Source organism: Leptopilina heterotoma, unplaced genomic scaffold, assembly GCF_015476425.1.
Source record: "Leptopilina heterotoma isolate Lh14 unplaced genomic scaffold, ASM1547642v1 Lhet_73, whole genome shotgun sequence".
NCBI classification, from domain to species: Eukaryota; Metazoa; Arthropoda; class Insecta; order Hymenoptera; family Figitidae; genus Leptopilina; species Leptopilina heterotoma.
In genome coordinates, this window is record NW_025111169.1 from 678,106 (window position 1) to 691,781 (window position 13,676).

The 13,676-nt window shown below is 29.2% G+C and overlaps 2 protein-coding genes across 6 annotated transcripts in view; one reads left to right on the top strand and one right to left on the bottom strand.

The window, feature by feature from the left end:
* Positions 1-10,011, top strand: part of LOC122510734 — a 31,316-nt gene extending 21,305 nt beyond the window's left edge. For all 5 annotated transcript variants that reach the window (XM_043625586.1, XM_043625591.1, XM_043625587.1 and 2 more), the window contains 2 exons: positions 991-4,271; positions 7,275-10,011. In XM_043625586.1, the coding sequence (XP_043481521.1) occupies positions 991-4,271; positions 7,275-9,166 (5,173 nt within the window). In that variant the 3' untranslated portion in view covers positions 9,167-10,011. The remainder of the gene's footprint in view (positions 1-990; positions 4,272-7,274) is intronic.
* On the bottom strand, positions 9,256-10,895 carry LOC122510737 (the record flags this gene model as incomplete). Its single annotated transcript, XM_043625595.1, has 2 exons — positions 9,256-10,191; positions 10,352-10,895. Coding segments are annotated over 2 exons (648 nt in total), but the record flags the coding sequence as incomplete, so codon positions are not given.
* Between the last annotated feature and the right edge of the window lie 2,781 nt (positions 10,896-13,676).

Genomic DNA, 13,676 nt, shown 5'->3' on the forward strand with positions numbered 1-13,676 from the left:
TAATTGAATTGTTTCAAAGGGCTTATTAAAATTTTGGAAAATAATTGTATTTATTCGTGAAATTAATAATTTTTATTAGAATTTTGTTTTAAAAATAATTGAAAGTTTACAAAAAATTTTACTATTTGTAAAAATAATTGAATTCTTACGAAAAATGTTATTGTCTATGAAAATAATTTAATTTTTGCAAAGAATTATATTAATTGGATTTTTTGAAATTAATAAACAAGAATAATTAATTAGTAAATTAGTTAATAATTGAATTTTTTTTAAGTTTGAACCTGAAATTATTCAAAAATTCATAATTGAAATTAAAAAATTTTGTATTGTGCATAATAATAGAATATCACGTTCTGTTTGCGTAACATTTGCTAATCATTAGGCTGCGTCTACAATAGAAAAAAATAATGTGTAATTTGTAGTGTAATGTGTATTGTTTTTGGCATTGACAACTGTCAGGGGCAATTACACTATATTTTACACAATTTTCTACACATTATTTTTTCTGTTGTAGACGCAGCCTTAAAAATAATTGATTTACACAAAAATTTTATTTCAAAATTATTGAAAAATAAAATTTCAGAAAATAATTTAATTGAAATCATGAAATTTATTTTTCAGAAATTACATCATCAATTTTTATAAATTTTTAAGTTTCAGAAGATTTAAACAAATGGACTTTAAAATTCTCAAAGAACTTTTTTAAAAATGATTAAAAATAATTGATTTAAAGAAGAATTTTAATTAAAAATTCTAGAAAATAATAATTAAATTAAAAGGATGAAAATTAAACATGAATCTTCGACTCGAAATGATCGATTTCTAGATGTTTCATAATAATAAATAAAATATTCTTACAAGTTGTTGAATTTAAAAAAAGTTTGAACTTCAAAATTTTTGAAAATCTAAATTTTGTTAAGATAAATAATTTCTATTTATTAATTTTTTTATTTTTATTTGTATTAATTTATTTCTTTTCCTCTATTTCAGACTTATCGTCGAATTGTACGACTCAATAGGATGTAAAATTCAATTCAACGACAACAATCCAGATGTAAAAATTCCTCCAGTCTGTCCAATGCCAATTTTAAGTTCAACACATAAAGTAAGCGTTTCATGCGCAAATCATTCAAACAGTTTATGGCTACAAATGGCGTCCGATGCCAAGAAAGACGAGAAGCTCAATCGCGAATTGAGTGAATTTTATGCGAAGAAGGGCGAAATAGCTGACGCTGTAGAAAACAAATTGTGCGTCATCGAAAGCAGTGGAACCTTCTCTCGTGCCAAAATTATCAAAAAGACTGACGATAGACAAGTTTTTGTCAACTTAATAGATTATGGAATGAACGAAAATATCGCCTGTGATAAATTAAAAGTACTCGAACCTAGTTTTCACGTTCCACATCAACTGGCAATCCATGTTTCTCTAAATGTCACCCTGGACGGTTCTCCTTCCGAACAAGTAAATGCTTTGAAACCACATCTTATTGGCAAGGAATTTACAGCGATTTTCTATAATGTTCGAAAGAAATGGGTTGTCGAGTTGATTGAAAATGGTGTTAAATTGAGTGAGACTTTGAAGGAACTTAATTTGGTTAAGGAAGTCACGGAAGTTGATAGTGGAGTGAAGATTCCCGGAGGGGAAAGATTTAAATGTCACGTTTCTCATGCGGATTCGCCGGCGCAATTTTGGATACAACGAGACGACGAGATTAGTCAACTGAAGGAGCTGCAGAGCGAATTACAAAGATCGGTGGCCTCTTATCAAGCGGTGGATAAAGTTTTGGAAGAAGGTTCCCTCTGTGCTGTTTGTTCCGATAATGTTTGGTACCGAGCGGAAATTATCGACGCTGATGAGGAAATTACCACCGCCCGGTTTATCGACTACGGAAAAACGGATATTATTTCAACTAAACCGGAGAATTTGAAACAACTTTCGGATTCGATGAAAGGGAAAAAGGTGTTTGGAATAAAGTGTAGGTTGGACGTTCTGCCTATTGATTCAGAAGAATGGAGTGACGCGATTTGCAAATGGATGCAGAGTTTAAAAACCCTGAATTTAGAGGCTGGTTTGATTGTCGATGGAGTTCCGAAGCGGATCGATTTGTACATTGACGGAAAGAGTGTCATCGATAGGCTGGTCGAGGAAGGCAAGGCTGTGAAAATGCATCAGGATGATGAACTAGTGGAAGAACTCGTTGACGTTGAACTTGATCCACGATCCGCTTTCATAAGTCACATCAATTCGCTCAGTGATTTCTACATACAGGAGGAGAAATCAGTTTCTAATCTCGAGAAAATTCAGGATCGATTCCTAGTCGCTGATATGTTGCCGAAAGTTACGGATGTCAAGGAGGGGACGCTTTGTGTGGCTAAATTTACCGATGGCGATTGGTACCGAGCACGAGTTTTGGCGCCTGGTGAAACGGGAACGAAGGTGCTTTTCATCGACTATGGAAATAATGCGGAAGTCACGGAAATTCGGGCTATTCCCGAAGACGTCGCTTCTATTCCTCCACTGGCGAGGTGGTGTTCTCTTTTGAAACCGTATTATGCGACAAAATGGCCGCAAGGGGCTTTTGATACTTTCTGCGAACTCTCGGCTGATGGGGCGACTATCTTTTTACTCGACGTGCTTGTCGAAGCAGAGACGGCGATTGTTAAGCTGACGCTGGAGAATGAAGACATTGCCGAGAAGTTGGCACCTGCGGTGTCAATTTGCGTTTCTAATATCAATTCAACGGAGGAGTTTTGGGTGCAGAAGGAGAAGGAGATTGATGAAATTGAGGGATTGCAGGAGAAGTTGTTGGAGGCGGGAAATTATGGAAAAATTGATGAGATCAAGGAGGGATTGCTGTGTGCGGCGAAGTATCCGGATGATGAGCAGTGGTATCGGGGAAGAATTGTCAAGCACAGTGGAAATGAGACGGTGGTGTTGTTTATTGATTATGGTAATTCGTCGACATGTACGGAAATTCGGGAGTTGCCGAAAGAAATTGCGGAGATTGGAGCTTTCGCTAAGAAGTGCTCTTTGAAATTGCCGTCGACGAGCGATGAATGGTCGCAGACTGCTTTCAATGATTTTTGTAATATTTCCGGCGACGGAGCTGTTGCACTTCTTCTCGACGTTATCGAGGAGAATGACACGGCGGTGGTTAATCTATTCTTCGAAAGGGAAAATATTGCGAAAAAATTGATTTCCAAGAAGGAAAAAACTGCGGAGAAGTTGACGACGATTGAGGAAGATGTTAAGGAACAGGAGGCTGTACCGGAAGTCGAATCTGCTCCGGAAAAAGAAACTGCTCCTAAAGAGACTCCTAAAGAGACTGTTCCTGAAGAAATTGTTCCGAAAGAGACTGTTTCGAAAGAAACTGTTCCCGAAGCAATTGTTTCGAAAGAAACTGTTCCTGAAGAAATTGTTTCGAAAGAGACTGTTTCCGAAAAAACAGTTTCTGAAGAGTCAGTTCCGGAAGCTGCTCCCCAGCAAAAAAAACTCGAAATACAAAATAAAGTCGCTTTCATCAGTCAACTCAATTCCCTCCAGGAATTTTGGGTCCAACGCGAAGATCTGTCAGACGACCTCTACAATCTTGGTTCTGACCTCGAAGTCCTTGAGAAAGATCCTAAGATCACGGATCCAAAAGAAAGTTCAGTCTACGCTGCTCTATTTCCCGAAGATGAGGCGTGGTACAGAGGAAAAGTGATTTCTAAAAATGGAACCGAAACGGAAGTGCTTTTCATCGACTACGGAAATACGTCATTAGTGAAAGAGCTGCGGGAATTGTCAGAAGAACTTAAAAAATTGACACCATTCGCGAGAAAGTGTTCTCTAAAATTACCAGAAAATTTATCCGAGTGGCCTAAAGAAGCTCAGAGTCAATTATGCGAATTTTCTGCCGATGGTACTTGTGCTTTCACTGTGCAAGTTCTCGAGGAAGGTGATCCAGCTGTCGTTGACCTGAAACTAAATGACGAAAGCGTGACGGAAAAATTACTGGAATCGATCCGAGCAAGTGGAAAAATGACGGAAGAGAAAGAAGTAGAGGAGGAGGAGGAGAAGAATGCTGACGAGAAGAACGAGGAAGTCACTCCAAAAATCGATGATGTTCCTGCTAGTGTCGAAGAAACCGCTCAAGACGATGGTACCATTTTGCTGGGGAATATAATTTCACCCTCTGAATTCTGGGGACAAGTTGGTGGCAATTTGGACAATGTTCAACGTCAACTTTCAAAAGCCTGTGAGTGGAGGTCGCTTGATGATTTGACACTCGGTGAGTAATTATTTTATCTTTCATTCTTTCAAGTATATTTCTATCTTACGGATTACTGTTGGACAATTTGTTACTAAAATTTCTTTTTTTTTTCCTTTTTTATCTCCGTAAAATACCTAAAATCATGTTTATTAGAATAAATATTTCCTTTTTCCCCTTTGTTTAAAAGAATTTAGGAAAATTGCAGGCTTCGTACTCATCTACTAAGCTATTTACTTCTTTTTTTACGATTTGTTACTATTTGGAAACTTTTTTTGGATTTATGACACTAAATGTTAGTTTTTTAATTGTTTCTCAAGTATTTGCACTAGCTTAAATTCGAAAAAAAAAATTATTCTCAAAAATTTAACTAAAATTCTTTTGGACGATTCAATTACTTATTCTCAGGAATTCAATTACATATTTCTAAAAATTTTAATAAAATTTAATAGCAAAAATTCAATTATTTTCATAACTAATTAAAGTCAACGCAGGATTTCAATTATTTTTAAAACAATTTTAAATAAATTCCTTGAAAAAAGGAATTATTCTTAAAAAATTTTATTATAATTATTCTTCAAAAGAAATCAATTATTATATTTTTAAAAAAATTGATATAATTCGTGCATTAGAATTTCATAATTATTTTCAATACATTTTTACTTAAATTTCTTGAAAGAATGTAATTATTTTCAAAAATTAAAATAAAATTATTCATAACAAATCAAATTGCTTACAAAATATTTTAATAAAATTCTTCGTAGAAACATAATTAATTTTAAAAATTTGTCGACATTTAATTATTTTCAGTACTTATCTACTATTTTAATAAAATTTCCCAAAAGAATTTATTTATTTTAAAAAATGTAATAAATTTTTCCGAAACAATTCAATTATTTTTATACATAATAGAAATCTTCGTAGAAATTCCATTATTTTAAAAATTTTTGTTAAAATTCTTTGCAAAAATTCAATTACCTATTTCAATAAATAATCAAATTCTTCAGAGGAATTTAATTATTTTCAAAAATGTGAATAAACTTCTTTCCACTATTTCAATTATTTCTATAAATAAGAAAATTATTCGTTGGAATTCAATTATTTTCAATACAATTTTAATAAAATCCCTCGAAAGAATTTAATTATTTTGAATATAATTTTAATAAAATTCTCTGCAGCAATTCAATTATTTTTAAAACTTGTTATAGAATTCTTCAGAGAAATTAAATTATTTTCAATACAATTTTAATAAAATTTCTTGATGGAATTTAATTAAGTTTTTTTAAATTTAACAATATTTTGTCGATAGAATTCACTTTTTTTTAGAAATTGTAATAAACTTCTTAGAAGAATTTAATTATTTTCAGTACAATTTTAATTAAATTTCTCCTACTAACTTGAATTTTCTTCAAAACCATTGAATTTGTATTTTTACAAATTTTATTTTTTATCTTTATTATTTTCATAAATAATAAAATTTTCACAAGAAGTAAATTATTTAATTAATTAAATTTTTAATTTCAATTATTTTTAATACAATTTTAAATGATTTCTTCAAAAAATGTAATTATTTTTGAAAATTTTATTAAAATTATTTGAAATAATTCAATTATTTAAAAAACTTTTGATAAAGTTCTTTATAAGAATTCAATTTTAAGAAATATTCAATTATTCAATAAATTATATATTTTTGTATTTAAATAATTGAATGTAGAATTTTCTAATAAAAATTGATTTAAAATTGAATTTCAGTTAAAATTTTAGATAATAATTAATTTTTTTAAAAAAGTTTAATTGAATTATTTCAAGTTTTTGTTAATTTCTAAATATTTAATTGAAGAATTTTTGATTAATTGAATTTTCGTCAAAGTAAATTGTAAGCAAATAGATTTGAAAATTCTTAAGGAACTTTTGCAAAAAATATTAAAAATCATTGATAGTTGATAATTGAATTATTTTGAAGAATTTTAATACAATTTTTGAGAATAATTACAATTTTTGAAAATAATTACATTTTTCGAAGAATTTTCTTAAAATTGCATTAAAAATAATTGAAATCCTGTGAGGAATTTTATTACATATTTAGGAGAATAATTGAATTCTTGCAATGAATTTTTATTACATTTTTTTTAATAATTAAAATCCTTTGAAAAATTTTATTATTTATGAAAATAATTGAATTCTTGCAACGAATTTTATTGCATGTTTTTAAAATAATTGAATTCTTTTAAGAAATTTTATTAAAATTGTAGATTTTGAAAATATTTGAATTTCAGAGATGAATTTCATTATTTACATATGAAATGTAATTGAATTCTTGAAAAAAATTTTTGAAAATAATTACATTTTTCGATGAATTTGTTTAAAATAATTGTATTAAAAATAATTGAAATCCGATGAAGAATTTTATTAATAGTAAAAATAATTGAATTCATGTGAAAAATTTTATTAATTGTATAAATAAAATTGAATTCTTGCGAAGAATTTTATTAAAATTTTTGTAAATAATTTAATTTTTCTGAATAATGTTATGGAAGTTTAAATTATTATAAGTTTTTGAATTTGAATGTTTTGAAGAATTTTAATTTCTATGAGAAAATAATAGTGATTAAATATTTATTTAAATAGGTATAAAGTTATTGATTTTGAATGTTCACAGAATTTTTCAACGAAACAATTTTCATTCATTTTTTCATAGTTTTAAATTTATTTTTCGAAGTTATTTCATTTTTTTTGGTATCTAATAATTTTTAGAGTGAATCAGAATATTCTTTAGGGCCAGGAAAAAAGTTAAAATTTTGTCTGGAAATCAGGGAAAAGTCAGGGAAAAACAAAATTAATTTTTTGTGGTAACCCTGTTGCAGTCAAATGATCCACAGGTTTAACGAGTTGTTTTTGCCCCTATAGACGTTGAAAATAGTGAAAATGTTATTAAAGTCGATCCGTGGCCTGTATTTCTAATTTCCTTTCTGTTTCATATTTATTTTCTATTTTTTTATTTACTTATCAAAATTTATTCAACAGCTCTGGTGTGCGCTGGAAAAGTAGACGACGAATGGCATCGAGTTCGCATTGAATCGCTCAAAGAAAAGGAAGCCGAAGTTTTCCTCATCGATCAAGGTTACACTCGTATTTGCACCCAATTTCATCAATTACCATCAAGCTTGGTTAACGATCCACCACTCTCGAAGAAGTTCTCCCTACAATTACCCAAGAACCTGAAGAAATGGTCACAAGCCGCTACAACCGCTTTCTCGAAATACAGCAAATCATCTCTCTCGATGGAAATTCTCGAAACTGGCGAAGTTCCAATTATCAAATTATCACTTAACGATGAGGATGTCGCTGAAATTCTCGCCTCGATACGCGACGATAGTTCCCATGCTCTCTCAGAAGGTATCTCTGAAGAGAATTCAACAATGGCAATAACTAACATAATCTCACCATCAATGTTCTCAGGACAGACGGAAAGTGATTTAGCCAAACTCGACGAAGTGTACGAACATTTAGCAAACGTTGAGAGTTTCCATCAATTGAAGAATTTCGATGTCGGAAGAATGTGCGCCGCAAAATTCCCAGACGATGGCAATTGGTATCGAGCAAAGATTCTCTCTCACTCTGATGATGCGACCGAAGTTATTTACGTTGATTTTGGAAATAGATCGAAAGTAACCGAATTACGAGCTCTTCCTCAAGATTTAATTGAAATGGATTATTTGTCAACTCAGTATTCTCTTCGCAAACCATCGGATATCGTCGAATGGTCCAAAGAAGCTTGTGATAAATTTTTCGATGTGAACGACGATGGTGCTACTAGTTTCGAATTTAAAATACTCGATCTTGAGAAGAAGGAAGTTGGGTTAATTTATCAAGGAACGGATGTCGTTGAATTATTGTCTCCTCTTTGCAGTCGGGAAACAGTGGAAGAAAAGAGAGAAACGGAAAAAGATGTAGACGAAAAAAATGTCACTTCATCTTCGGACATTGTACCAGATTCGGAGAAAGTCGCATCAACCCCGGAAGTTATTGACCTAACCGAGGAGAATACTTCTTTGAAGGAGAATGTGGACGAGAAGAATGTCACCATATCATCGGACAGTGCTTTTCATTCGGAAAATGTTGATTCATCACACGATATGGAGAATATAGAGATTGAGAAAAAGAGTCAGGAATTCTCCTCCACCTTTGATGAGTCACAGCAGAATGATGAGTCATTAAAAAGAGAGGGTTCTGAAAAACCACTCTGTCCGGAATTGACACCTGAGGATATAATCGCCCAAATGACTCCCACAATAAATGAGAGTGTGGATATTGATTCTTTAAATGTAAAAGAGTCTGATGCACCACTTTCGCCTGAATTAACACCCGATGATATAATTGGCAAAATGACTCCGGTACTCAACGACAGTGCGATTGATGATAATACACTTTCCGAAACTCAAGTGAGTGTTGACAACGCCGAGCAGAAAAGTATTTGCGAAGCTGAAGACAACATCGAAACGTCGTCAGTAACATCCGCAAGCACCGCGTCAGAAAAAACAATCGGCGAATCTAAGGAAAGTAACGAAACTACCGTAACAGTCATAAACTCAGAAAATATCAAGGAAGCACTTCCCGAAGTCGAGATCATCGATAACTGCAAATCTAACGAGGCTAAAATTGGCACAGAATTAGAAAATCAATCAACCGATGAATCGAAAAATCTAGCTCACGAATACGGGCATCTAATCACCGAATGCTCCGTAGTGTTAAACGATAGACGTCTGTCTCTACCACGCGAAGAAAAAATTTTACCAGGCACCGTCTCTGGAGAACAATCATCAACCCTCGAGGAAAAAAATCAATCTCACAGCGTTAATGAATCTGTGCCATTGAACGAAACAACCACCGACGACGAACTTGTCTCCGAAGTGTAGACAAACAAGTTTTCTGAAAAAGAAAGAAAACATTCCTCGCTAGTTATTTTCGAATTTTAAAATCCCTTTTTTTTTATTTTTCAAAGAAATTTTTTTTTTACACTTGTGCGGACATTTATTGTCTTACCAAAGAAATTCGACTCTATATTAGCGATCGACGTAATTTTTTTTACTCAAAATGCTTTTCTTACTTTTTTGTTTCATTAACACATATGCCATAGAATTATTCTTATTATTAATATTGTTAATTTAATAATTAAATGCCTGGCGCATTTTCATTATTTATTCAAAAAAAAAATCAAGTTTATATACTATTTAGGAAAAAAAATTAGTTGGCGAGAACGCAAAAAACATAAGACTTGGAAAAAAGTGAGAAATATTTTATTTTTTTTAGTTATATTTATATTTATATTGTTCACTAGAGTTGGAATTTTTTTTATAGTCCATTTTTCCAAATATAGATCGATGAAAAAACAGTGATTTTTTTTTTTATTTTTTCGATCGTCAATAAAAACCTAAACAATTCTCAGTAGAAAAATGTAAATAAAGTTTAGGAATTTAATTGAAATATTGGAAACGGTGAACTTAAATATAAGAAAAATTAATATGCGAAAATGTCAAAAAGAAAGACTATATTTTCTAATTACAGTACTTGAAAAAATTCGTTAGAAAAAAAAGTAATTAAGTGCCATGATTTTCACTTACACTTTTGACTGTTAGAGACAAGAGTGAAAAATGGCTAACAAAAAATAGTATTTAGGCCTCGTTTGTAATTATATGTTTATTGTAAAATTTGTAAACTGTTGAGAGTTAATTTTTTTAAATAAACAATCTGATATAAAGGATATTGAGTTTATTTGTCACTTTAGTTTAAATATCAAATTTTAGACATAATTATATGTTTATTAATTTTTTGTTTTTTCATTCGTTCTCATCGATTGTAGTTTCAATACTGTTACTTGTATTTTCATCTTTGTCGTCAGTAATTTTTATTTCGGAAACATCTTTTTTCGTTATTTTTCTCTCTGAAATTGAAAACGAAATTAATAGGAAAAATTTGTTTGACAGAAGTTAGTACTTCGAATTTTAGAAAAGAATGTCAAATTAATTACGTTTTATTTGAAGAGTAAAAAAATATTTAATATATTAACTTCTAATTTTGTATATAATTTTCATTATTATTACTTTTCCTCGTGAAGAGAACTTTAATTTTATCCCCCCGATGTTTTTGCTTATTTTTGATGATTATCTCTTGGGCGCGAGCGATTTCGTCCTCTAAATACCAATTAATTGGTCCGTGACTCCATTTACAAGCTCCGACATTAGCAGTTGTTGTCTTTAAATGAACCTTGTGGGTCGCAGATTTTGCACTAGCAATTCTAGGCGACGACGATGATGCAGACGCTTGAAGGAAAAAAATATCCTTTATTCGAAATTTCAAATCAGGCCCGCCACCATTTAATACTACGTTAGTCAAGGACGATGTGAATGGCGGTTTCCGTTCATCATATTTTGTATTAAAATCCTGCAATTTTTCATCACAACAAAATCCAAATGGTTTTTGAAGTTTCTCAGTTTTTCGAGTTTGTTTCGAAAATCTCGATATTTCCTTTCTTGGCACTACGGAAATTTTTGACAATCTCTTACGTTTGACTTCCGTTTTGACAGTTTCAGCTGCGACTACGCTTGTCAAAATAATTCTTTGTTTTTTGTGATGTTGTATGTATATACTTTAGTGTACTTAAAATACATAGAATAATTACAGATTCTAATTAGTTTTTTTTTAAGTTAAAAGATCTATACCTCGTGAGTGAAATTGTGTGCTGCAAAATCTCGAGTTGTTCCAAATAGTAGCGACGAGAATCGTCGAGACAGTTACCCAGGTAAAATTTTGAGGTTAGGTACCGGAATGATTGTATAGAAATTTAATTGCGCTCTAAGAACTTTGTCAACTTTGTTGTTAAAAAGACAGTAGGAAAAAAAAGAAAGAGTAAAAAAACAGTGAAGTAACGTTAAATATTGTTTCCTTTTTCTAGAACAAATGAAATTATGAACTCATCTGCACTTTCGCCAAATACTTTGGGCTCCTCATCAGGTCAACGAACACCAGAACCAGAGGATTCCGAATTAAATTCATCTAATTCGCAAAGTAATAAAATTCTCAATCACGTAAATTCGGAATTACAAGTTCAAAAACATCAGAAACGAGCGAGTCGTGAATTACACATTAAACGAGTGCAATCATTACGAAAGGAGTTAGATTATTTAAAAGCAACCGAATGGAAGTACCAGCCAATTGATCGATGATGTAAATAATTTTAAACAAAACGCTTCTAATTTTTACTGCAAAACTTTAGCCAGGGTTGCCACAGATCAGGGAAATCAGGGAAAAGTCAGGGATTTTTATGAAAAGTGCGGGAAAAAATTTAATTTTTAGAATTCATAAGAAAATTCTGAATTTTTGTGTCTTTTTGCAGTTTGCCCCATAAACTATGAAATTACCACGAATTCTAATACAAAATTTTCAATAATTAGATGAATTTCGAGAAGTTTTTAATTGAGGTTTTGTAAAATTTCAATTTTTAATGAATTATTAATTTAGTAAAATTCTACGTAAACATTTAATTATTTTCATAAATAGTTCATTCTTCACAGAAATTCAATTTTACAAATTTTTTATACACTTTTTCACAATAATTCAATTATTTTTATAAATAATAAAATTCTTCGCAGAGATTCAATTATTTTCATAAATAATAAAATTCTTCACAGGAATTTAATTATTTTCAAAAATTGTTATAAAATTCATCGCATAATTTCAATTATCATCATAAATAATAAAATTCTTCAGAGAAAATTAATTGTTTTCAAAAATTGTTTTAAAATTCTTCGCATTAATTTCATTATTTTCATAAATAACAAAATTCTTCGTAGAAATTCAATTATTTTCAAAATTTTCAAACAAATTGAATTATTTTAAAACAAATCTGTTAAAATTATTCTCAGAAATTTAATTATTTTTATAGATAAAATTTGTAAATAATAAAATTCTTCGTAGAAATTTAATTATTTTAATAAATAATTGAATTCTTTGTCAAAATTCAATTATATTCATAAATAAAAAAATTCTTCGGCAATATTTTCATAAATAAAAACTTTTTCGTCGAAATTCAATTATTTTAAAAATTTCTAGTAAAATTCTTCACAAAAATTGAATTATTCTCATAAATAATAAAATTCTTCACATGATTTCAATTATTTTACTAAATAATGAAATTCTTCAGAAGAATTAAATTATTTTCCAAAATTGTTATAAAATTCTTCACAATAATTCCATTATTTTTATTAATAAAAAATGCTTCTGAGAAATTCAATTATTTTCATAAATAATAAAATTCATCCTCAAAATTCAGTTATTCTCAGAAATTTGAATAAAATTCTTAGTAAAATTTCAATTATAATATTCCAATATTTTCCCTCAATTCAATGATTTTCAATATCTACTAATATAATACAATTTTCTCAAATAATTCAATTATTTAAAAACAATTTTAATAAAATTCTAAGTAAACATTTAATTATTTTCATAAATAATACAAATTTTACAAATTTTTTTATACATTTCTTCTCAATAATTCAATTATTTTTATAAATAAAAAAATTATTCGTAGAAATTCAATTGTTGTTAAAAATTTGATTAAAATTTTTTACAGAAATTAATTATTTTTATAAATAATAAAATTCTTCGTCGAAATTCAATTATTTTAATAAATAAAAAAGTTTTTCAGTTGAATTCAATTATTTTGATTATAATTTCAATAAAATTCTTCGCAAGAATTTAATTATTTTCATAAAAAAATGCAATGAATTTAATTTTTTTTATAAATACTATAAAATTCTTTAGAGGAATTTATTATATTTTCAAAAATTGTTATAAAATAATTTTTCCCAGTAATTTCGTTATTTTCATAAATAAAAATTTCTTCGTAGAAATTCAATTATTCTTAAAAATTTTATTAAAGTTTGTGAAAAAATTTCGATGATTTAAAAATTTGTTGATAAAATTCTTTATGAGAAGTCAATTTGAAGAAACATTCAATTATTATACATATATTTAATAAAACAAGTTGTTCATTTTATGACCATTAAGCTTCCTCAATATATAAAAATTGCGGTTTTGCAAACTTTTGAAAAATTATGTACAAAATTTTATGTCCAGAAGATTGGTTAAAAATAAAATTATATAAATCATTTATAAGTTGTTGTATAAATATTTGGTGAAATTTACACTTTCATTTGCCAATTGCTTCTATTTTATGATAGAATAATCATTTCAAAATATTAATATTAATATTAAATTAATTATGAAAAAAATACCAAATTTGAATTTTTTGTGAAAAAGAAAAATATTTATTAATTTTATAAATTTTGATAAAATATATACTTTGTATACATCAATCGATTCGTTTTCTTGCCAGGAATGTAATTTTGAGAATAATTAATAAAAATA